A 24,177-nucleotide genomic window follows, 5' to 3' on the forward strand; every position below is an offset into this window, starting at 1 on the left:
GAGCAGCTGTGTATTTCACTAATCTGTGTTTTTAATCAGTCTTCTTGCCACTAGACCAGATATGAAGCAATGGCTAGTAAGGCGAGCTAGTAGCGATGTAGCGGCGTTTCCTTCTTGTTTCCTCCTGTGTTTGTTTAGCAGATATTCCTCCAAGGCAGCTCCGCTCCTTCCGTGTGGAGTGTTATTTCCGTGGGTTTACTCTCCTGGGGGAGCCTTGCCTGCAAACACACACAGGCTCATTAGCTCATGTGTGTGGGTGTTTTTTTTTTTTTTTTTAATGTTTGGTTGTTGGTTGTTTTTAAGTGCATTGTATGTACTTAGTGTCAGGGCTCACACATCCCCATTGCAATTGCAGTGCTGTGGCTTAAATGTTGTGCGAGGCTTTGTCTATGTGTGTGTGTGTGTGTGTTTTCGGGCAGCTTCAGCTCATTATTGATGATCAGAGAGCGGAACGTGCTGCTTTCGGGGAGGTAGTTGGCTGATACATGAGCGTGCACATGCACACTCACACACAGCTATTTATATATATATATAGTTTCTGCTGTTTCTGGACGGTAGTGTAGCCTAGAGATTGTGTAACTTTTGCTGTGCGTGTAAGCACTTTTTGGCATAAATTGCACTGTCCATTCGTCCCCCAATTTGGATGAAAGAGCAGCTCCTGTTGTGTCTTGGCTTGCTGTGTACCCGTGTGACTGGTAGGCATGTGTATACGTGGGTATTGTTTTGTGTTTTATTACGTTTTTGTTTTTTTCCCCCCCACCTGGCTCAGGGAGAGATTCCAGAAACCTTGTTATGCCAGTCGTTTATTTAGTGGCCTATCTACTTAAAGACCTGACTCTGGAGCTTTTTACCCAGCCTGCCTGAGGAAAATCCCTGACACACAACATAAATCTCCTCCTCTGGCTGCAAAGCACACCGTCATTTCTGTCTAGAGCCATTTAGACCCCTCAGCCTGTGGGGGTCAGTGCTTATATCCACATCATGTCTGGGTTAAGAAGTGGATCAGTCTCTGTAAAGTGAAATTGAGATGTATTTTTTTATTTTTAGTACTATTTTGAGATACATTGTGAGCGCATTAACCTATGTGCGGGACAAATTTACAGTATGGTGGTCGATTCTTTTACGAGTCTCTCTCACAATACCTGCTTACCAAAAACTGTAGAAGGGTATCACATCTTAAACTTACGAGTATTTTGTCCTTGATTTGTAAATTTGAGATGTGTTAACCTTTTACATTTGTGGAATGTACTTATTTTTGGTTTAGCACACTCTTCATGTGCTAAAAGGGTTTTTTTGTGACTAAAATATTGTCCTGTATCCACAGCAACAACCCTATTCTCTTTGTTGTTATATTTTCTCTATTATGATCTAAACAAATTGAGGCTTCCACAAGAGTTTTATCCTCTTGCTTTAGTAAATGAGTTGCTGCCTTTTTTCCAGAGACATAAAATTTGCTTAATTCAGTTGAACAGTGTTGATCCGCGGTTGTACTTTGTTCCTGTTTGTGCAGCGAAACCATAATCTTTCTTGACCCGCGGTTTCTTGGTTCATATGAACTACTCAAGTGAAACAAGTTGCATACCAAGCAGAACAAGCTGAACAGAACATTTTGTGATTAATATATGTACCGTCACACTTCCGCTTGTAAACTATGACAATTCAAACACATGTGCTGTGCATCCAGCTGCAGGATGTTGACGTTAAAGTTCATTACAGTCACTGTTCTCCAGTGCAGTTTTTATAGGATGGTATTTTATTTATTTTTTTTCCTTGTGAGAAATGAAATGCTGTTCTCTACTCCTCTGGTAGTACAGCATACTCATTAACAGCACAGGAATAGTTTGTGCGTGAACATTAAAGGACTGTGCAGTGTATAAATCAAAGATCGGGAAGTAAAAATAAGACAGACGCATAAGGAAACTTTTTTTTTTTTCTTCACAAAGTGGGAGGGGTAGAAGGAGAGAGGGAGACAGCTGTGAGTTGACGATAAGACCCAGAAATGCATACGTTTTCATGGCTCAGTCACCCCCACGACTGCGCACTATACTTCTGCTCTCTGCTTTAAAAGAGCCCCCCCCCCCCACCTCGTCTTTCATATGCTTGGCCTGCCAAACCCCTAAACTGTTGAAGTGGAGTGTCGTCTTGGATAAAGTCGTCTGTGCCGTGAATAAAGGGCAGGAATGCATTAAACGCCCAAATCCTTTCGCTTGCAACGGGTACCCCGTGCTTTGTGATTGCTAAAGTGCACAGCTTTAAAGTGAAAAGGCTTGTTCCTCGCGCCGGTCTTGTTTCAGTCAGCACTGCCACATTTAGGTGCATCTGTGATTGCTGCAGCTGGACGCCTCCACATTTTTTTTTATGTCTAAATTTACCCCGGCTTCTTAGCCGTTTCATGCCCCCTGTTTAAATCATGAAGCAGAAGAAGATGGAGTGATTCTGAACACTACAGGTTTTTGATCTTAAATCAGCCCAGACTGGAAGGACTCGGTCTCTCTGCAGAGTTGAACATTTGATCATTTGGGCTTCGAGATTAATTGGTGCTGGACTCAATCTGTTTCAGGTGCCAGATATTATCAGCCTAATACCAGGCATCACAAGGCATCTAAAGCTGCTTTCCTCAGGCAAAGCTGATCACACTGATTACTCACCCATTACATTTCTTTTGCTCTCCCTTTATGTCCATTTCTCTTTCTTCCACTCTCTCTTTCACAAAAACACACACACAATACTTACACGGACAGATGTGCTCTGCGTGGTCAGAGGACGTTTTGCCGGGAGCTAAGGGTGAGGACAAAGCAGTTATGGAGCATGTCTATTTTTGGACTCTTAATGGACCTGTTCCCATTCTCTTATGAAGCAGCTCTAGCTGAATGATGTCCACCTGTCTTAAACGTGATTACAGTATCTCCTTCTGGACCCTATCCGTTGCTTTGTTAATTTTCCTGTGCACTCCTCCGTGTGCTTGCTCAGTTGGATCTCTCGTTTCCCCTCCACTCAACTCTGTTCACTGTGTCCTCGTGCTGTGTTTACATTTATTAGATCAGATGAGACTGCGACGTTAGAAACTTCCTATCTCGCGCGGCTGCTGTTTTGTCTTAAGCCTCATCTCAGACTTGTTCCTGCTCGTGCTGTGTCTATGTGACCAGTTGTGCGGCTGACAATCACTCAAATTAGATGATAAACTGAAGGCCTTTCTTTCCCCTGTTTTCTCACATGACTCCCAGACATTCTCCGGCTACACTCTGTCAAAGGCTTAATGGTTTCTCTATAGGCACAAAACTGACCTTAAGCCTCAGCATTTTTCAAAGGTGACCTTTAGGCAGGAATAAAAACCAATCGGGCCAGTGATCAAAGCAAAACCACAATTTATGCGAAGAGTATGCTGCTTGTAAGCTTTGCTACCCGATGGCAGAACATTGCATGATAGCGTATGTATAAATTAAGTTTGACAAAGCTATTATTTAATTTATTAGCATTTAAATTAATTGTAGATTCTGTTAATTGCTTAAAATCTAATTTAATTAGTTTGGTAATATCTTAATGACATTTTCTATCCTTAAAAGATTCATATGTATGCTTATTTCATTATCATGCCGCTGCACTTCAGACATCTTCTCAAATTTGTCTTTATAAGTATAATTTACTTACTGTTTTTTTCCCCCCCTGGAGCTCAGTATATTTCAGTCTTCCCCAGCAGCAGCAGTTTGACCGGTTGTCTAGCACATGCCTCAAACATCATCATGTGATTGAAAACCTTTTGTAACGGGTATTTTATGTCGCAGTACCTTGGGCCATATGACAACCGAGCTGACAACCGTCCACTGAGGTTAGACCGTGAGAAGTGATTGAAAGGGCCAAACTAAACTAGTGAGGGAACCATGATTTAAGATTTTTATATTTTTATTTTTCAAACTGCTTTTCAAGGTCAAGATTGAACTTTTACTCTTCACATACACCCCCACCCCAGACCTCACTTTGGTTCTTGGCTCCCGCCTTACAGACACTTTGTCTCCTATATTTTACAGTCCACTGCACCTCAACCCCCCCCCCACACACCTGTCATTCACCTCTGCCCACATCCTTCCCTTTCGGGCGCCCATCTTTCCCCATTGCCAAGATCACAGAGAAGATGAGGACAAATCATTGTTCTTTACTTGACAGAGGGCAGATAGATGTGCAGCCGCAGTCTTTGACATTTTCATTTTCTCACAGCAGATCTGAGAAGGAAGGGCAGAATTTAGGGAGAAACGAAGAAAAAAGACGAAGACGAAATGAAATGTGTTTTAAGTTAGAGTGAGGCAGAAAAGAGCAGCGTGAGTCAAGAGGAGTGCAATCGCACTTTGCTTGCTCAGCATTGTGTTTATAACTCTTCCTCATTCCTCTGTCTTAGTCTCATCACACCCTCCACAGCGCCCTCCCACCTACTTTCAAGGTTGATTTTTGTTTTTTCCCTGCAGATGTCTGAGCAAAAACTAAACATAGATATTATAATCTCTTCCTGTGCGTGTTTGTGTATCGTGTGTGTGTGTGTGTGTGTCATCCACCACAGGTGAATAGACAGCTCTGACAGAAGATGCCTCATTTCTGTGTGGTTTGCTGACTCAGATTGTGGATGATACACTGGCACTAAGCTGAGAAATGGCTGTACAGGGTTACTGCAAGAAAATGTTCTCATCTGATAGCCTACCCTTCTCTTACTGCGCTCGATTGTCTTCTTTTTCCTCTTTTGTCGGTTCTCTCCAAGATAGTGACACCCTCCCCACCCCCGTCTTCGCGCACACGCCCACTTTCTTACAAAATCGGCCTTTTTCCGCCGGGGTGGACAGCTAGACAAATGATTTTGTCGGCCGCACAAGGCAGGGGGTAATTTTTAGGTGAGTGCAACGCTTGAGAAAAGAGTTGCCACACTGAAATTAGAGGTTGTCAAATGTCGCACGTCTCTATTGATGGCCCGGCGCAGCCCTCTTATGTTAATGTGGCATTTCAGCAAGAGGAAATAGAATTAAGACGAGGCAGAGTGCTGCTGGTGGTTGTTGGGTTGCATTGTCACGTGTGAATACCGCTATTTTTTTTTTTTTCTCTTTATCTGAAGGACAAATGTGCTTGGGTGCATTCGACCCAGAAAAGTACATAAAGAACTATACGGTATTTATTTGCTTTTGCTATATGCGGTTAAGTGATCTACACTCAAGATCAGATCTACAAAGCTTTAGCTTTAGTCGTTGATACCTCCCACACAAAGTCCTAACCTACCCGTGGTGCGTTAGAATAGCTTTAAAGCTTTTATTAATTATGGCTTGAAGAAACTGATGAAGTAAGTGAGTAAGTAAGAAAAGTTAGATTAAGTTGTAGCATTTCATTTTATAGCATGCGGTGCTGTGGTGAACTTGTTGTTAATAGGGTACTAGGCCATCACACTTCAGGGTTCATTTAAACACACCACACGCATTCGTTTGCAATTAATCATGATGTTTTTTTCCCCAGTATTTACTCTCAGTTTTTTGGCTGCCTTGATCTCCTCCTTTTATGATATGTCACTGCCAAGGCCCCAGCGTTCATAGACAAATTCAAGATGTGGCCTGGTCTCTGTGTCGGTTAGGACTGATGTAATTTGTCCTCTGGGCTGGATACCACGAGGATGAATTCATCTTTTGGGACGGACTTGGGAGTATCTTATGGAGTGCTGAGGTCATGTGGTTTTGGAAGGAGTCGCTCTGGGCCGAGTGTCCTGGCTTCTTTGTACCGTTCCTATCTTCCGCAGGTGTTGTCCACGCAGCTGCAGGCCAGATGTTGATGTGCATGCTTGTCTGTGACCTCGGTGATTTGTCAGTCTGCCGTTGACACCATCTAGAGACACTTCAGAGATCAATGGGAGTCCCCTACGCGCCTACAGTTCAACAGTTCCTCATTATTAATGATTAGCCTTTTTTTTTTTACATTGTAACTTAAAACTAAGAGCTGTATTACAGAACTGCAATTATGATGCAAGTTTGACCCACCTTCCAGTTTTGCCACGGTGCAAGATAATGATTTGGAGGTCAGGCATCTATAGCTGAGTGTCAGGTTCCTCTGCTACAGTTTAATATAGAGCGCCCCCCCTGCCAGAAAGTCTCATCGGAGATGGAAATAGTTCCTAACACCCTCCCCCACCCCTTAATCCAACACACCTATCACTCCTCAAGGTCTCTCCAGTCCTACTTTATACTCAGACTTTAAAAACATGCATTTGGAAATGTCTTCTCACTGGACCTCTTTGGTTTCAGCTTTGATATGAGTGTACAGCGATGGCAATGTGGGACGCACAAGTGTGACCCGAGTGTGTTGTCCGTGAATAGGTGTTACAACCGCAGCCGTCAGTCCTCCTCCAACTGTGACATACTCACATGTAACACTAACACGCAGGCTGAGTGTTATGAATTAATACTTTAACTAAATGGGATCCACACCTGTAGTTTTGAGTAAGTGACAAAACGTGCAGTAAAATTAGGGTGCGGGTGAATTTGAGGTGAGCGTCTGCGTGTGAAAGAGTTGGAACACGAGTCTCTGTTGGCAGCAGGTGTGTGTGTACGAGCGAGAGAGGGCCATTAGTTTTGATCTGACTGTCAGATCAGAAAGGCTGCATAAACCCAAGCCCGAGCGATTCCCTGTGTCTGGTCTCTCTGTTAGAGAACAGCCACTGTGGAGGGAGAAAGGAAAGACAGTCGCCTCAACTCGTAAATAATGCAGCGTTTAAGTTTCGTCTCTGGCATATAGAATAACTTGTGCACAAATACAGATTCACTGGTTTTAGTCACAGCGCCGTGCTCAGAAATATTGCCATTTCCTCTAGGTATGGAGAAGTTTTTCTTTTTTTGTTATGCTACATTTGTACTCTCGCACTCTACTGCGATTATACAGTGAGTTAGTATTCTCCAACATGTCCAACAAAGTTACATAATTGTGTATCCATAAAAAAACAAACAACACACAGATTTATATGCTACAGTGCAGCCTTTTCTTTGCCCATAAGCCAAAATCAATTTGACAGTGATTTATCTGGTAGAAAACGGAAAACACATGTCACTGCTTTGTTGTTATTCAGTTGCTAACCGCGGTTTACATGTTTTTGTGTGTTTCAGAGATCAACAGAGTGCGCAAAGACATGTACAGCGACACAGTGAATGGCCTTGTGGACAGACACCCGCTGGAGCTGCCTGAACCGCTCGGACCCATCGTTCACCTGCAGGAAAAACTGTTTGTGCCTGTCAAAGAGTACCCAGATGTGAGTAGGCTTACACATCTAATTCTGTGGCGGATACTATCTGCGCATTCACTTTGATTGTTTTAGGAAAAAGTATTTACACTGGAATCGGGAGGCAAATAATGGTATGAATTTTTCGATGTCAGTAAAAGATTCCTCTAACATATATATCCATATACGGAGACACAGCTACACACTTGTTTGGTCCTCTTGCCTTAGGCCATGTGTCCTTGTGATGTGTCATCAGTGGAATGACAGCTGCTGATAGTTCAGCAATCTGTCAGCACCGAGGGCATGTCTGTTGTGCATACTTGCTCCCTCTTTATTGCTAACCGCATGCTCCCTGCCCTTAGTTTTGTCTTTCTGTATCTTCTTATGTCACTTTTAAATTTATGCCTCTTTGACACACTCTTGACTGTAACTTTGGTGAGCAATAGTCGCAGGACTCCTAGCATGTGCACCGAGTTGTTAATGGACTGCCGTTAAAGCTGTATCAGATTGCGGTCTAATTTGGTCGTGGACTCAGGACAACGCAACATACGTTCGTGTTAGGGCCAACTTGGTGATAGACTAGCGCTGGGAGGGAAAGAATGATGGGATTGAAAAGAGGAACATCGTGAAGAGTAAACTGCAGTTTTATAAATATTCAGTGGACGGAGATGGAAAGACTTGAGTGCTTAAATTTAAACACAAAACTGGAACAAGATATGAACATGCTGGATGTATCATGGTGGTTGTAGAGTTGAGGAGGATGGTGGCAACACTGAGGGAGGGGAGCCGGTAAAAGCCTCGTCTACAGAGTGACAAATGTGTTTGTGTATATGTGTCCACTATGCGTGAAGCCTTGTAATGTGTGTGTGTAAGGCTTTGACCATGGTCAGGCAGTCACATTACAGTCATGGTAATCTTTGGCACACACACACACACACACACGAATGGCTGTGTCACGTCTTGAGGAGCAACATTTCTTTTCATAATCCCAGAAGCTTGCAGTGAGGAAATGAATGGAGGGAGGTGACGAAGGATAAGAGACACCACAGAGAAGGGCAAGGCCCAGCCAGGCATGGCTTGTATTTTCTCCCTGACAGGATTGATAAAGCCCACCAGGGACTGTCTGGGATTAGCTTAGCTTCAGCTAACACATCAGACTAAAACTAGCATCTGGGCTCATGCTAAAATTGTCCTGCCACATCCGGTCTTTCAGTTTTCATTCTTAGTGGTTGTCTTGCAATTAGCGTTGACAATCATGCACTGCTTTATGTTTAAGTTTGATTGTTCTTGTTGTTCGGAAATATGTCCATCAAAATAGTTGTGGTTGATACAGCAAGGTATGTGGTAGGACAGAACGTGGCTGGCTGATTGTTTCTTGTAGCTGTTGTATTGAAATTATCTTTTATGTAGGACATGTTATCTTAATAAGACTCTCATTACTGAAGGAATTAATGTTGGTCTGTGTCCGTGGGTGGGCTTGTGCTATCCCTGTAAATGGGCATATAATATTCTAAGAAGAGTGAGGGAGTTGTGTTAAAATGTGTGGGACAGTTTGTACCACCTGTGACTGTAGAGACACGACTGAAAGTCTCTCTCTATCTCGCTCTTTCTCCATCTCTATCTCTCTCTCCCTCTCCCCCCTTCGCACATGGACACACAATCTGTTGAAAGTGTGGCATCCTCAGATGACCCTCATGCTCCCTTCGCTCGCTGTGCTGTGTGCTGTGCTGCTTTGAGTCGAGCTGTAACTCTGCATTGTGTTTATGAGCTGTCAAGCGAGCTCCTAAATTAATTAGGCCACCCCCTGGTGGCCGAGAGGACTCAGTGATGACTTTAGGAGATATAAATGAACACACACTATCACGTACATAAAGCTCTACAAGCACATACAGAAACGCAAAGACGCAAAAATAGCCCCATCAACAGTTTCTCACTGTATTTCTTTGGTCTTCATTATTACACATAGATGTGATGATGGTAAGCAGGGGAAATCAGCAGCTGAGGAAATGAGATTAACTTAAATTAAATATTTGTGAATGCTTCAGGTCTAATTTGGGCCATCCTATTGTCTTACTCCCTCTAGTCACTGTTTCCTTCTGCGAATGAATCTGTGTTTTTCATTATTTGAACGGCAGATAAAATGTTCGTGTGTGTTCAGCAGACTTCTTCTTATAAAATCAGCTTGTCACACTGTAGGAATTTTTGTCTAAACACAGAGTGAGAAACGGTATCTCTGGATCACGTTTCTGTTTTTAAGGAGGATAAAGAGCAGAACCATTTGGCTGTGGGGTAAAATAATGGGGGGGGGGGAAGTAGTGAAGGAGGGGAGGAAAAATGTCACTTCCTATCCTCATCTGCCCGCTGCTATAGTAGAGGCAACTGTAATGAAGATTATTAGACTGGGGAATATTATCCCCTTCACACATTTCCATCTGATTTCCCTGATACCCCTTGTTGAAAATGCATGTATGTATGAGTGTGTGTGTGTGTCTTGCTGACTCAGATCTAGCTTCTCCAAAGAAAACAGGGAATGATGATCAGAGTGTCTTGTTTTGAGTTCTTGGCATCCCCTCACCGGCTGTGGGAGATTTGTCATCGTTAGTACCTAGTTCCTTGGAACACTCACCTACTTCCCGTCCTTCCAGTTTTATTTAAAAACACAACTCCAGACTCTTTCTTACCATATCCCTAGGCTGAGGTGATGCTCGCTCAGTGGGGCTTTCTCTGTCAGATCACCTACGTGTCCCCTGTTCAGGTTTCACAAGTAGATAATTAGATTGTCCTGGTGCCTGGATGCAGTGCGGCATGTCAATTCCACCAAAATAACTTGCCTTGCCAGCACGCTCCAACTCTAATTCCCTTAAGTGTGTCCCTATTCTGGCCTGTGTGTACTTGCCTGTGTGCCCCGCATCCGTCTATAAATGTGTTTGTGTGTGTGTGTGTGCCTGCGTCTCCATCATTCCCTGCGCCTGTGTGTCTGCCTGCCCACCCCCTCACTGTTCTTCAAAGTCAGCCATTTCCTGATGTCGTCAGCGGTGCAGAACACTGTGAAGCGTCACCGTGGTGACTGCATCTTGACTGACAGCTGAGTCGCAGGCTATCTGATAACTTCAACCTTCAATTAAATGCTATCTGTGGCTTTCGCTCCTCTCCCGAGCACACACTCGCATACACATTGATAGGCAGCTGACTGACAGCTCAGCATGTCATTTCCGTTGACCTTCAGGCATCTGATAGGATGTGTGACATGTCTTTTAAGAGTGTCTCTGTCTCCACTTTATTCCCTATGTATTTGTATTTGCCAACTGTTAAATGCCCAGGTGGGTTGTGGGCAGGTCACTCGGTTGTGAGAAATGCTTAGGATCGAAAACACTCATATGCACACGTAGAAGCCGCCTCTCGTGTGCTGACACTGTGAAACGGGACCCTCGGTTAGACGTAAGCTGTTGAGCAAGTGGTAAACAGGACTGTCAGAACTCCCCTGAATGCATCCGAAGGAGCGATCACTTACAGTATATAGATAGTGCTGTAAAAACAACAGTGCAAATGCAGCTCTGCTGTTGCTGCTTCGGTGGCTTTAGTGTTTGTCTGGTATGCAGAGTTTTTATTATGACACTTCAGATTGTTTACGACACTAATGACATCCCTCACCAAACCCCTCCACACACACTTTCCCCTTTCGCACTCCACTCGTCATCTCAAGAGCCTCAAAGAAACAAATGTATAACCCTCTTGCAGGTCTTGATGTTTTGGTTATTAACCTTTGTTTTGAAGGCAGATTACTTCAATCGGACACAGCATTTATCAATATTGGCTCTGTGCACCTTGTTGATGGGGACAGGAGATTAGTTTCCTTTGTTGTTGTTCATCAGTCTGTTACAGCTAGAAGAAAGCACCGTATGAACCTTTCCTTGTCTCTGACATTTTTTTACTTTAAAGGATGCCAGTCTCAAGTAGAATAAAAAAATAGATATTATTGAGAGTTTCAAAGTTCACACGTAGGATAAAGTATGAATTTGTACCCTACTAATATTGAACTAATAAGTATTTGCCTCATTTAATGAGAATTTGTGCAAATCAAATCACAATAAATCAAGTTTTAATATTTGTAACCGTTCAGTGAATCATTAAACATTTAGTTATAATACTGCACTCTACATTTCCCAGAGTAATTGTGTGTGTGTGTGTTATAAAGCGTGTTGAACATTTTGCTCCATTGCATCATGGTGCTTCACCGTAAGACATATAGTTTTGAGAATACCAAAAAAAAAAAAAAGAGGCTCTAGTGGTTTGAACAGACAGAATGTCCTGGCCCTCTCTGTTTCACTGCGGTAAAATTGCCTGGCCAAACCAGCCAGTTCCCTGCACGGGGAAAGTCATTAAGCTCGCTCCCATGGGGGTGTCATCACTTATCATGCCAGCTCCTGATATCCTCCTGACCCCCTTAAGTCATTACCAGTTCTGGAAATGTACCGGCCCACACCTCACCTCACCTCGCTGATAGAGTAGCAGAGTGGAGGATTTTGATAACTGTAGCTAGCCAGCCATGCATGATGACAATAATTTGATGAACGGATGGTTTTCTAGTTAGCTCTTTGATAAGGAGGCAATTACAACGATAATTTAAACGGAGAGAACTCTATTTGTTGTAGTCGGTTAAAATGACGGAGGGCAGCAGCGTAATGCGATAGATTTGTTTCTATGACTGCACTAATACCAGCTTGCGTATCACCAGTCTGTGCCTCTATACTGTAAGTGGATGGTGCCTTGTGCTGCCTCGCCCCGTCTGTCTGTGCATCATTAAGCTGAGCGGCATAGAGGTGAAAAGAGAATGAAGGACAAAGGAAGCACGTTGACCACACAGGAATCAAAGGCAGCGCAGGGGAGATATAGTGTCAGCTTTTGCCTGCCTGCGTGCACTTACTAGAGCCCACTCCTATACCGTAGGCACATAAAACCTGAAGCATTTGGTAAAAAGCTATCCCGTTCGGTTATTAAAAACCTGTGACAAAGACAAAAGTGGGATATTTTGCAGCTGAGCAATAAACCTAACTATCAAAAATGATGCACTGATCCACTATACATCTGTGTCAGTACTGACCTTTTTGCAAGCGAACGCTTTCCTGGAGGAATTCAAAATTTATTGCAAATTGTTCAGCAGCGAGGCCCCTCGCTCCGAGAACTAATACCCCAGCATAAACACTTGAGCTATGGTATACTGAATGCGGAGAGAAACGTAAACATGTGCTAGCGGGGTCTGCACGACCAAAAGTTTGAAGCTGTAACAAAAAGTGGTGAGTTGGGAAAAACTGTCAGGTCATAAAGGCTGCCTTTGATACTTATGGAGACACTATATGAATATTATCTGCTTGCCAGTCAGATGATAAATGAGCCCAAAATGATGAAGCGTGAGGGAAGTGGCTGCTGGCTAGTCAGCTGATGCGAGTGTGATTTTTTTACTTAGCCGGAATTACTCAACTCTTTATTGGGTAATGGTGAGATGTGACCATTTCCTCTAAATGAAAAGTTTCGGGCTATGTCTAACATTATTCCACAGTTTTCTCAGCTTTGTCAGAGGGTAGCCTCGACAGGTTGTGATTAACTAACATTCAAATGAACACTGAGGGAGAGATTGAGTGTTATTTGGCATGCTCCTTCTCATTTTCTCTTTCAGCTCCTTATTTGTTTAAATCGTGCTAATTTCTCTCACATCTTGCCAAACTTCCACCATCAATCTTGAAGCTTTCCATCTCTTCCTCCTCGCTCCTCTGCATTTGCACCTCCCCTGCAACCCCAAAATAAACCCAAACAGAATTATCAAAGGAGGTATGGATTAGGCACTAAATGCTGGGTGTGCTGAATGGAGAGCTTTGAAGTCTGTAGGGCTTTGAGGCGAAAATGTCACCGCCAGAATCTAAGTCTAATTTTTCCCCTCCTTCATCACCCCAGCCTCACGTCCTCTGTCCCTCCTGCGGATCAAGTATACAAGCTGCTGTGGGTTATACACCCGTTCTGCTCCTCATATGATTTCTTTCCACGTTGTCCGTTTGACTGTGTGGAAAAGGTCTGTGTGTTGGGGTCGGTCCACAAAACGAGCGTCAATGCGACGGATTAATTGAATGATGAAACCTTTCCATTCTAAGATGAATGCAGAGTGACTAAGACGGGGAGCTTGTGTGTAGTCGAAGTGAAGCATTGATTTTTTTTTTTTTTTTTTGCTGTGAGACATCCATGCACTACAGGACGATGACAGATAAGCAAATGTTGGAATAGCAAGCTCCTGTGTACTAAAACAAAGGGAAAAAGGAAGTGTACACAGTTTCCAGAAGCTGAGTATTGATACAGAAAGGAAGAGGTGTGGAAAAGGAAGGGAGGCATTTTGACAAAACCACTGCTCTGTCTAAATAAAGTGAAAAATAGTGTAAGTTGAGTGAAACCAGACAGAATGCATCTTAAATATGAGATAAATTGGATTTTTGCTGTAATAAATGGTTAGTATGATTGCCTCACAGTGACACTTTCTACTGTTAAGGAGTGAAAAAAACGTGGAGAAATTGTGAAAGAGGTGCGAGATGATGCTACCTGGCGTAACCAGATCCCACCTCGCTTTGATACACTGCACTGAATGAACTATTCCTCATTTCCATAAGCCCAGCCAGGCTGGTTAATAAGTGATTGGTATTCTTCCCCTGGCCCGGCCCCGCTCTTCGATAAGCCTTCCACGCACACAGCCAGAGCCCTCAGCATGATCTCATTTCCTGTCTCCCCACCACCACAAACAAACGTCGTCAAAGGCACAATTGTTCTGCCTCTGTGAGCATTGTCGGTGGAGCTGCTGTTGTTTCTCAGTTGTTCACACAAAAAAAAACCCAGAAAGCCCGTGCGCACAAACCCATGCGACAATCAGCTCTGGGTGCCGAGGGTGTCTGCAGGAGTTCACTCCATATATTGTCTTTCACACATGTACACGCTCCCTCGCAAACACACAGTGGCGGAGACGTAGATGCTTCACAACATAACCCGCCTGTGGAGTAGCGATAACTGGGGCTAAACAAAGGCCCTTTAATGTCAGTGTAAGCCCTTGTCCTGAAGGGGGGTTTTGTGTGTATCCAAGTGTGTGTGTCTGTCGGTATTTCTGTTTTTTTTAATACATACTGTATATTTGTGTTTATGCGTTTGTTAGGCCAACTTTGTGAACGCTCAGATTAAATGAAAGTGAAATAGAAGAGCGGGGAAAAGTTTGTCCAACAAAGTCCTCAGTGCCTCTGGAATGTGGTGCTGGAAATAAACACAGGCAATAAAACGGTGCCCAGTTGTTTTTATTTAACCACACAATGACCCTTAAATGTGCATTATAATCATTGTAATTTGAATTAGTTGTTAAGACCAGTTAGATTTTAATGAATTTCTCCGTCATTAGTCTCTGCTTCGCGGAATGCTAGGGGTTTCAAAGCTTTGGAGATCCAGCCAAAAGTCGTGGCGGCTTCCAGTCATTAGATTTATTTTTTTTAAAGACCTCAGTGTGCTGGGGGAGTAAGTGCAGTTGACTTAACACCAGGAATACAGATGAAACCTAGCTTTTTTTAGTAGGTGTGGAGGAGGCTAGATAGTTTAGCAGCGGTGGGTGAAGAGCAGTTAGCGTGTTTGGCAGCGAGGGCACGGTATCCATCCTACTCCTCTGGCTGCACTGAGTGGAGTTCCTGGCAGACTTGATGGCACTGTGCTCTTCTGATAACTCGCCCGCTTGGCTGTCCATTGTCTCCGCATTCCAGTGGCTTAAAATGGAGGTTGTGATTTTAACAGTGTATAAACGTCCATGAGAAGACTGTGAAACCCCTAGCGCAGAGCAGCAAACCAGGGGGCAAATTAAACCAATTAATATATATATACTGAGTCAATTTTACTTCATATTTGTTTACAGTTACACTTCAGATTGCAGGGTTTATTTGTGATAGGGCGGGGTTATTTCTTGCTACACCCCCAGACTGTGGCGAGACGCTTAATGCAGAGGCGTAGACTTTTGAGCGATGTTTGTGAGCTGGTCCAGACATGCCTCTGTCATGTGAGCCACGCACACTTCCTTTTACCCCAGAGTGTCCTCTCTGACGGAGTGGACTAGTCAGTGCGTCTATATGCAAAGTGGAAAATCTATGAGAATGTGGTGGCAGCGTTGGCCCTTCTTACTCATAATAGCTCTACAAATACTGGGGAAAAGCAAGATGTTTGTCTCTTTTTCCCCTTTGTTCTCGTGGCGTCATCTCTCCACAGACATCCCTCTGATCTTTCGCCTCTATATTTCTTGTCTGCGTTCCTCAGTCAGGCCATTGCTGTCTGTCAAGTGTTGACACATTCACGTCCACAGTGAACACATTTTACTGTCAGAGGGTGACTGGCATTGGTAGCAGTGAGAGAAGGGCTGAGAATAAAACGTTAAACGCTCTTTCTTTGACATTTCAGGATTTCTCAACTAGCCTCTACCTCAGTTTTTAAATCTCATGCTTTTTTTCCCCGGTCCCCAGTCTGTTTGGTATTTGGAGCTGGATTTGTAATTCATCTACTGTATGTATTTAATATATTCATGAAGTGTAAATCTGATGGGATTTGAACTGATGGAATTCTGTAGCCCGTTAGGCTGGCAGGAACTTTCTCATGTCGTATCGGCACAGAAATCTTACAAAAAAATGTTTTAACCTTGTATGTGACAATTTTTCCTGCGTGTCTGTTGAAGATACATATTTTACTGCAGCTTCTCGCAGAGTAGGCTGTATAACAACACCCTGGATGTTGTCTCTGCAGCTTCCCTTTAATAGGTTTGAAGCCACATTTGTGTGTTGCGCAGGGGTACCACAGTACCAACACAATGCCCAGAGCTGAGGGTACACCCTTGTCTGCAGAAGGTACTATGATGCAGAGAGACAGCTCTCTCTCTCTCTTCTGTACTCCTTAAGGCTCTGCGTATGTGTGCATGTTTAAATCAGAAGTAGGCCACCATGCTTTATTGGTGGCTGACCTTCGAGGACAGGTGTCCTTACATCCTTCAGTTGGCACACACTCTCCAAAAATTTAGCCCCTGCGCCTGTTTCCGTGATAAGAGTTAACCAAACGGACAGTTGCCTTTGTGACAGAGAAACACACGCTTGAAGCCTTTGTAGCTGCATGCTGCGATCAACTCGAGGGACTTCAGGATATCATGAGCTACAGGGTGTGTATTTCCTGTTAGAGACGGGCTAGGGATGCAGGCCAGCCCACTGATATGGACGAGCAACGAACAACAGCCTGGAGTTTTCAAGTGACCTCACTAGTGTTGTTTACGTTGTTTAGGGGAAATACGCCGGGATTAAATTTGCATTCCCTCTGTAATTAGATGTGACTTCTCCGAATGGCCTTTTGGATTTTTGCAGAGGCATCGGTGCGGTGGTGTGCGTAAGCAGATGTGACTGCATTTAAGAATTTAAGGCAGCGATGTCACAGCTCATTACGAGGGCCCAAGAGACGAATAGTTTATGCTTCTGATTGTCTTGGAAAACTTTCTGTCGTGCTGGTGAGCATTTGAATAGTTGAGGTTTGGAAATTTTGCTTGAGTTAAAAAAAAATATATATTAACGGTGTCAGAGGTCAATTGTTTGTTTACCTCTTTATGCATCACTGTGCTCCTCCCTACCTTCTGTTTTTATTCATTATTTCAACTCTTATTTTCTTTATCCTGATGGAAACCTGTTTCATGTGGAGAGGATTACGTTGGGACATACGTTTCGTTTTTGGTACAAAGCCCCAGAGCTGCTCATCTGTGGAAGAGGCTCTCGATAAGAAAATTGTCTCAACCTCACAACTCACCTTCTCCTTAGCAACTTCTCCACCACATTTCCCCTTGTTTCATTCCTCACAGTCCCACCCAGACTTGATTCCCTGTAGTTAATTTAGCATTTGTTTAGTTTGAGGCTGTTGGTATCTTGTCGAGTTGCTGGAGTATAGAGAGGCCTACTGGGATTGGTGGTTGTGCTGTCACCATGGTGAGAAATAAACAACCGTGCAGCTATTTTAGAAATGTTAAATTTGTGAAAAGAGCTGTAGAGCAGAGACCAGGCCAGATGGAAGCCAATTATTTTATGTCCTAAAATGGCACACAAGGTTGAATCAGTTTTCATGTGTGTGTGTCTGTATTGGCGCGTATACACTGCTTATTAATTCTGCTTCCATTGTGGTCAGATTTTATACTTTCACATCCTGATGTAAAGGAAATGTAAATGTCTGAATCTTTTTCGGATTTAATTCACCCAAGATTTATTTCTCTCTCTTTGTGTCTGCAGTATAACTTTGTGGGGAGAATCCTTGGTCCGCGGGGACTCACAGCCAAGCAGTTGGAAGCAGAGACGGGATGCAAAATTATGGTGCGAGGCAAGAGCTCCATGAGAGACAAGAAGAAGGTAAGCTCATCAGCGTGGCAGTGTGCCCAGCGAGTTTCATGTATTCCATGCACTGATAAAAACGTTGCTCAATAGATTCCATTTGTACAAAAAAATTGCAAAACCATTGCAACACTACAGCTCAATTCTTTTTCTTTTTTTTTATCTTCTGTCTTGAATTCTTACACAATATTGTGAAATTTACTGGGACAGTGGTCACACAAAAACTGCCCTCTGGCCCTGCGGAAACACGAGGGAGACACACACTCAATTGATGCCTGGTGACTGCATTTTGACATTCGATAGTGCTGTTTGCCAGAAGCTGTGCAGTGGAAAGTACAGAAGAGAAGGCAGTAGTAAAGCAGACGGCCAAGGCCAGGGGCAGCCTCTATTTCTGGACCTACTGAGCTGAGGCTGAGACATAAAAGGCTAATGTTGTGTGTCTAAATATCCTGAAACCTAAGAGGGGGGAGCTTACACAAAAATATTTGTGCATCGTTTTACCTGCAAATTGTCAGGTAACATTTAAGAATTGCATTATGTGGTTTGACCTTTACCAGCCACATGAGAACATTTGAAACTGACTCTGGCAAATAATGTTAATGGAGTCTGAATGTATTTTGGCTGTCCTGTATTGCACCGCCATTGGGTTACCTTGGAGCAGTTTGCCTGTAAAGCTCTCTCCTGGCATGTTATAGCATACATTTTGAATGTTGACACGCCATACCATAAGAAATCTCATAATTTGGAAAATAAATTGCACGCGGAAGCTGCAGAAACTTCTGTGCAAGCCCTTAAGATAGGTTTCAAGTGTGTCAGATCAGATTTGGGGATCTACTTTGAAGTTAGCGTGAGGACAAATTGACAGGTTCAAAAATGGTGGTATTTCAAGCTTCTGTGCATGACCTCAAACCCTGCTATGATGGCTTCTTGGGGCTGTTTGTTTTTTTCCCTTCAGTGAGTGACATCTTTTCAGATTAATCTTTTTTTTTATATATATATAATTTTTTCCCTTTTCCTCTGTATCTCCCAGTTGCTCGTATTTGCCAGGCAGTGGTGCTATATTACAGTGCATTTACATAAATCATTGTAGTTCGTCCCTCTTGGTGTGACAGTTACCTTTTTCCTGCACACGTTCTCACACATTGAGTTCGCTGTGCATCGTAAAAAAAAAAAAAAAAACAGACAGCAGCCTCCACACATTTTCAGCTGAGTCATAATCTTAGAAGCTCTAGTATGCTGCAGGGCTAGTGTTTTCATCCCTCTGTCTTTTTATGGGTTCCTCCATTCGTATTTTAATTTCTATCGCTTCTTCTCATTTCCCTTGGAGTGTGTTCATTATCTCGGAACAAGATGAAGACACTCTGCTATGATTCTTTCTTTGGAATTAGATCCAGAAGTAGTTAAATGGGACTGAGCACGCTCATGCATGTACGAAACCACACACACTTCAGAAGTTCGCCTTGGCTCATTACGTGAATCTGTGATTACCTCCATAATCTCTTACTATCTTAAAACTTAATGACGTGTGCCAGTTTGTTTTTCTGCGTGGTGCTGCGACGGGACCTGTGAAAGGCCCTGCTCAATTACTACCCTAACAAAGGCCCAACATAGTTAAATATTTACACAAAAATACAGACGAGAAGGATAATTTCTTTACTTAGTATTTTGATATTAGATGAAATTGGGGAATAATACAATATTTGAAATGTTTCATAGATTATACTACCTTCTCTGGTGGTTTTGTATATGATTAAATGTGAGATTTAAAGGATGCGAGCCAGTTTTTATTTGGCACACATTCACATTATTTTCCTCGCGTACACACACTGTGTGGTTGGGAAACAATAATGGGCAGAGACCCAGTGGTCTGTTTTTATATGCATAAATCAGAAGAATCGCTAAGACGTTTGCTTGCTGCCTCCCTTTTGGATATCCCAAGCGTGTCATAGCCACGGCTCAGCCACAAACAAAGCCACAGCAGTAGCCTCCAGTCACTGCATCCTCAACCTCAGAATTTTCAGCTTGATGCCCTGTGGCAGCAGAGGATGCCACGGCAGCAGCTTAGCCAGTGTGTTTATTCAGGATCCATTAGCGGCAGCATTTTTATGCTCTCAATAATTCAGCTGGTTACTCCCTCCTGGGCCGCACTGCCTGACGGGGAGTCGGCTCACTGGAGCTACGCAGTGGGAGAGAGTCGAGTACGGGCGGAGGGGGGGAGAGAGAGAGAGAGAGAGAAGCGCAGGAAAATAAAGAACAATGGGGAGGGAAGAAAAGCTGATCAAGGAGAAAATAAGGAAGAAAGAAGCAGGTGACAAGAAAAATTTGGTGCACTCTGATCACAGTACACCAGATGCTTATAATGAAGGAGTTCCTCATCATGTTTTGCTCCCAATCCCAGTTAAATTATTTTAATCTTGTGCATCCACCAATGCTAGAACTTAACCGTTTGTTATATTTGTTTTGTTTTTTTCTACATTTCTTATTGCACAATGTGGCATACTCTTGATCTACATGACATATTTCATTTGATTGTTTCCTATAATATTTTGTGTGCACATTATTTCTACTGCTGTCATTTAATTCTTCCCAGATTGACGATAAAAGGCTTTTGCCACTGAATACTGTGTTTTTTCTCCCCCTTTAATCTCTGCTTCGTTAGCCATGGGCAGATAATGTATTTATTCGTGTACTGCTGTAGTTACTTGAAAAATGTGCTTGCATTTTCATTGTAACAAAGATAAAACAACGTTAATTATGCATCTTAGTCACTATAGTGCTGCTGGAAGTCTTGTAGTTAGTCAATAGGTTGTTAGTTTGCCAACAAATGGATGTCTTTAGGGTGTTCATATGATTAGGTATTGAGGTTTTAAGAACACGGGCTTTTTTCCTTGTGGTTTTTAAAATAGTTTATGGAGTGGTCAGCTCAAATGAGGAAAGACAGGGGAGACCAATGCCAGATAATAACCTGTCCACAGACTGCACTTTACGCTCAGATCAAACAAAGCCTAAAGGGGGAGTGACTGAATACAAGTATATTCTTGTAAATTCTCTGAATAGAAGCTTTCAGACATCTCTTTTGACACATTTGTTGAAACAGGGTACGCTAACTCCTGTGATCATTGTCATGACCGTTAAAAAGGACTCCTTCTGGAGCCATATTCCATTAAAACTTTCATCTAATGTGGCAGCTTCGGGTCCCTCTGTTTTTCCACTCCTACGTTTATGCTTAATGCAAAACAACAGCGAGAACGACTGCAATTAAATTACAGGTGCGCTATATTGACTCCTGAACAAATGGAAAAGGGATTTCCCTTCCCTTCTGCTAAAACAATTCCCTAATTCTATTTTGGCTGCACGGTGAGATTATGGTTGGCACCATAAGCAGCTGTTTTATTTGGAGCCGCGCTAAATGTCCTTCCTGACTTGCACTTTAAGAAATCTACGGCGTCAAAAGAATTTGCTTTGTGTTGCTTTTTTTGCTGATTGCCCCAACACGTAATAGCTGAAACTGTGGCATCAGCACGGTCGTTGGCAGAACAGAGTAACCCTCTCATTTGAACGATTTACTCCCGCCGGCCAACAGACGGTGTCACAGCACAGCTTAGGAACTGGAAAGTGACATTGGCGTTCAATATGCTGAATTTGATTAGCCTGTTGGTGCTACAATAAGACCACTTCTATTGTTTACATTTTAAGCTGACTTTTTATACCTCATCTCGTGACTGTGTGCACCTGAATCTTATTAAGACTTTAAAGTCTAGGTATTACTCTTAGTGTCTTGGAGTTGTTGTCAACAAATGGCTTTGAATTAAATTAGATGCTTTAGGACACATACTTGGCACAAAGCACAAGGTACTATAGGGGTCGTTGGTGGTATAATTTATATAGTATCTTATGTTGACGTAGGCTGCTGTATCTTTTTCCACACAAAGCTAAAAGTCGTGACATTTAAGCGACCTGCTCAGTTCTGCTTTCTGTCAACCGCAATCTCTTTAGTCTTTTAGTTTCAGAGCAAACATTTTATGTTTTGTCATATTTTATAAAACAAAATGAAACCCAATGCAATCATGAGAGTACTAATAATTATTAAACATTTTTTTGTTTTTCATTTCGTTCAATCTTTCTTCTCCTACCGCCTCCCTTGTCCTCTCCTGTCCTTCCGTGTCCCTCCAGCTCTCTACTGCACCTGTTCTGTTTGCTGTCATAGAGCCCCAGTTGCATTGACCTTAGTTGGGAAATCCTGGAGGATCAAAGGCAGTGGGGGCTCTTCAGAGTGGGAGTTGAAACGCTTCAGTTTTATTTACGGCTGTTAAAGTGCAACATTAGCAGGACAGAATTTTGCGCTACAAAATTTTGTCGAGGCAGCACGGCGGTATATTAAGTCGGACTCTCCTCCGGCCTCGACATGAAAGATTGAAAGCGTTGTCTCTGCAATTGTGCACAAGCCCTTCTCGTACCACCCCCCGTGGTGTGAACAAAAGAGAGAGTAACACAGATTGAACTGTGGCTGGTATTTAATTTTAATAATCTTTTGAGTGCAGCTTAAGAAAGAGGGAGAGGCCAATCAGAACACATGCACGGTGCTATTTCTTTTCCTAACCTTTCTGCGTGCGGTGTCAAACATGTTGTGAGAATGGAGGCCTTAAGGTTTTTTAGGCTCGAGCTGAAGGGTGTGAAATCCAGCAGGCAAACAGGTGCTGTAGAGACGATGGAAGTCAGGCGACATAACTGACAAGCACTCTTTCCCCTGATCCTATTCTTAGATGTTCTTTCTAGAACCAGTGTCCGTGCTATTTATTCATGCTACATATTTGACCAAAACAGTTTGCCCTCTGGTATGTGGTTATTGCCATGGCATTTGACGTTGGCCGTCTCGGACATTGTCTTCAAAGGCCCGGCACAGTATTCCCTTTAGCTCTCCCCTTAACTCCCCTCTCTTTTCTCACTCTCCCACCCTGCCTCCCCCTCCAGCCTTCCTCCTGTTTGTCATGCTGTCACATTCTCTCAGAGGGCACACGGTGACCTTGTTCACAGGCAGCCATGCTGGTGCGAGGTGCATGGGCGTGTGTGCACTTTTCCCAGATCTGTTTGTCTAATCAGTCTGTGCTGACATGCACACACACACACACACATACACACACACGGGGCTGACTAATTTTTAGATCTAACTTAAGCAACCTTCTGCCACGCAAGTGTACGTTTATGTATCTGCCATGTGTTTTCACACTCGTCCCTGTATACAGAGGCCGTCCTTGTCGCCCGTCTGTCTTGCCCCCTCTAGAAAATGCTGAGTCACCTTACAGTCCTCTAATAGGCCATAAGCAAGCCCCTCGCCGCCCCACACACTCACCCACATGTGGAAAAGGGGGAAAACGAGAGTGGAATATTGAACTTTCTTCTGCCTGTGTGTGTGTGTGTGTGTGTGTGTGTGTGTGTGTATGTCGTAAAGAGCAGTGCCATGGCAACAGCTCTGTGTGGAGTATTAAAGCAGGTGGGTGGCACTCAGCTCGAGCTCTATGCTCTGTGTGTGTGCGCGCGCTCCCTCTCACTTTGTGGCGCCCGTTGAGTGTCTTGAAATCATGTCAGGTGGACCTCCCGCAGAGCGCCGCAATGCATTGTTTGTAATTAGACACCCTCGCAGTAGCCCGCAACTCACAAATGAGCAGCAGTCTGACGTTGAGGTGGCTTGTACGGGTGAAAGTAAGCGACACACCGTTCATCCGCAGTCTGTGAAAACCTGCACAAACAGCAGGAGGGGATGCAGATGACTACTTGAGACTCTGGCCTCATTTGGAAAAAGACATCACAACTCTTAATTTACCTAATACCTTTTCAGTTGAATTCATTTTCATCCTCTGTTGTGTTTTGGGGAGAAAAAAAAAATGTTTTAATGTGGTGTCACACATCAGAGACAAAGAGGTTGTCATTTTTAAGACAACCTAGACCTCAACCCTTCACCTCAGCGGGAAGTAGTCAGCTTTCAAACCGCTGGCTTTCATGGTAGTACAGTGACATGTGATAAAACCTCAGAAGCTTTTTAGAGTGCTCTCGGTCTCGACAGTCTCGCTGCATTTACTGTCAGTCGGGTAACGAGGAGGAGGAGGGGAAGGGCTATGCTAAATTGAGAAGCATTTAAAAAAAAGTTTTGAAGTGTGTGGTTACTCCATATTTGTCGTTACATCTATGTTATTTAGGGAGTGGCACTGGACTTTTCATGGAGATGACTGTAATCATAGCACATTTCTACAAACCTCAACCTTCCCAGTTCAAATTCTGACACAGATTCCTATTTCATTTTGTTGAAAGGCTAGCGGGCAGTGATGGTTTTAGATCCAGCTTGTGTTGTTGCCTTCTACTTCTATAATTTAGGATTTGTTATTGCCTTTTACAACTCCCTCAGAGAGCTACTGTTGCCTAAACAGTATTGTCCACATAAACATGTCAGAGACAGAAGCACACTCTTGTGTACCTTCACACGTGATCCTACAGCATGTACACCGATCAGCCACAGCATTAAAACCACTGACAGGTGAAGTGAAT

General features: G+C 43.3%; 1 protein-coding gene across 6 annotated transcripts in view; it reads left to right on the top strand.

Annotated features, from left to right (window-relative positions):
- Positions 1 to 24,177, top strand: part of qkia (QKI, KH domain containing, RNA binding a) — a 66,277-nt gene that overhangs the window by 16,378 nt on the left and 25,722 nt on the right. For all 6 annotated transcript variants that reach the window (XM_084569584.1, XM_084569582.1, XM_084569581.1 and 3 more), the window contains exons 2-3: positions 7,119 to 7,261; positions 17,539 to 17,655. In XM_084569584.1, coding sequence (XP_084425710.1) covers positions 7,119 to 7,261; positions 17,539 to 17,655 — 260 coding nt within the window. The remainder of the gene's footprint in view (positions 1 to 7,118; positions 7,262 to 17,538; positions 17,656 to 24,177) is intronic.

Source organism: Chelon labrosus, assembly GCF_963514085.1.
Source record: "Chelon labrosus genome assembly, chromosome: 20".
Lineage (NCBI taxonomy): Eukaryota > Metazoa > Chordata > Actinopteri > Mugiliformes > Mugilidae > Chelon > Chelon labrosus.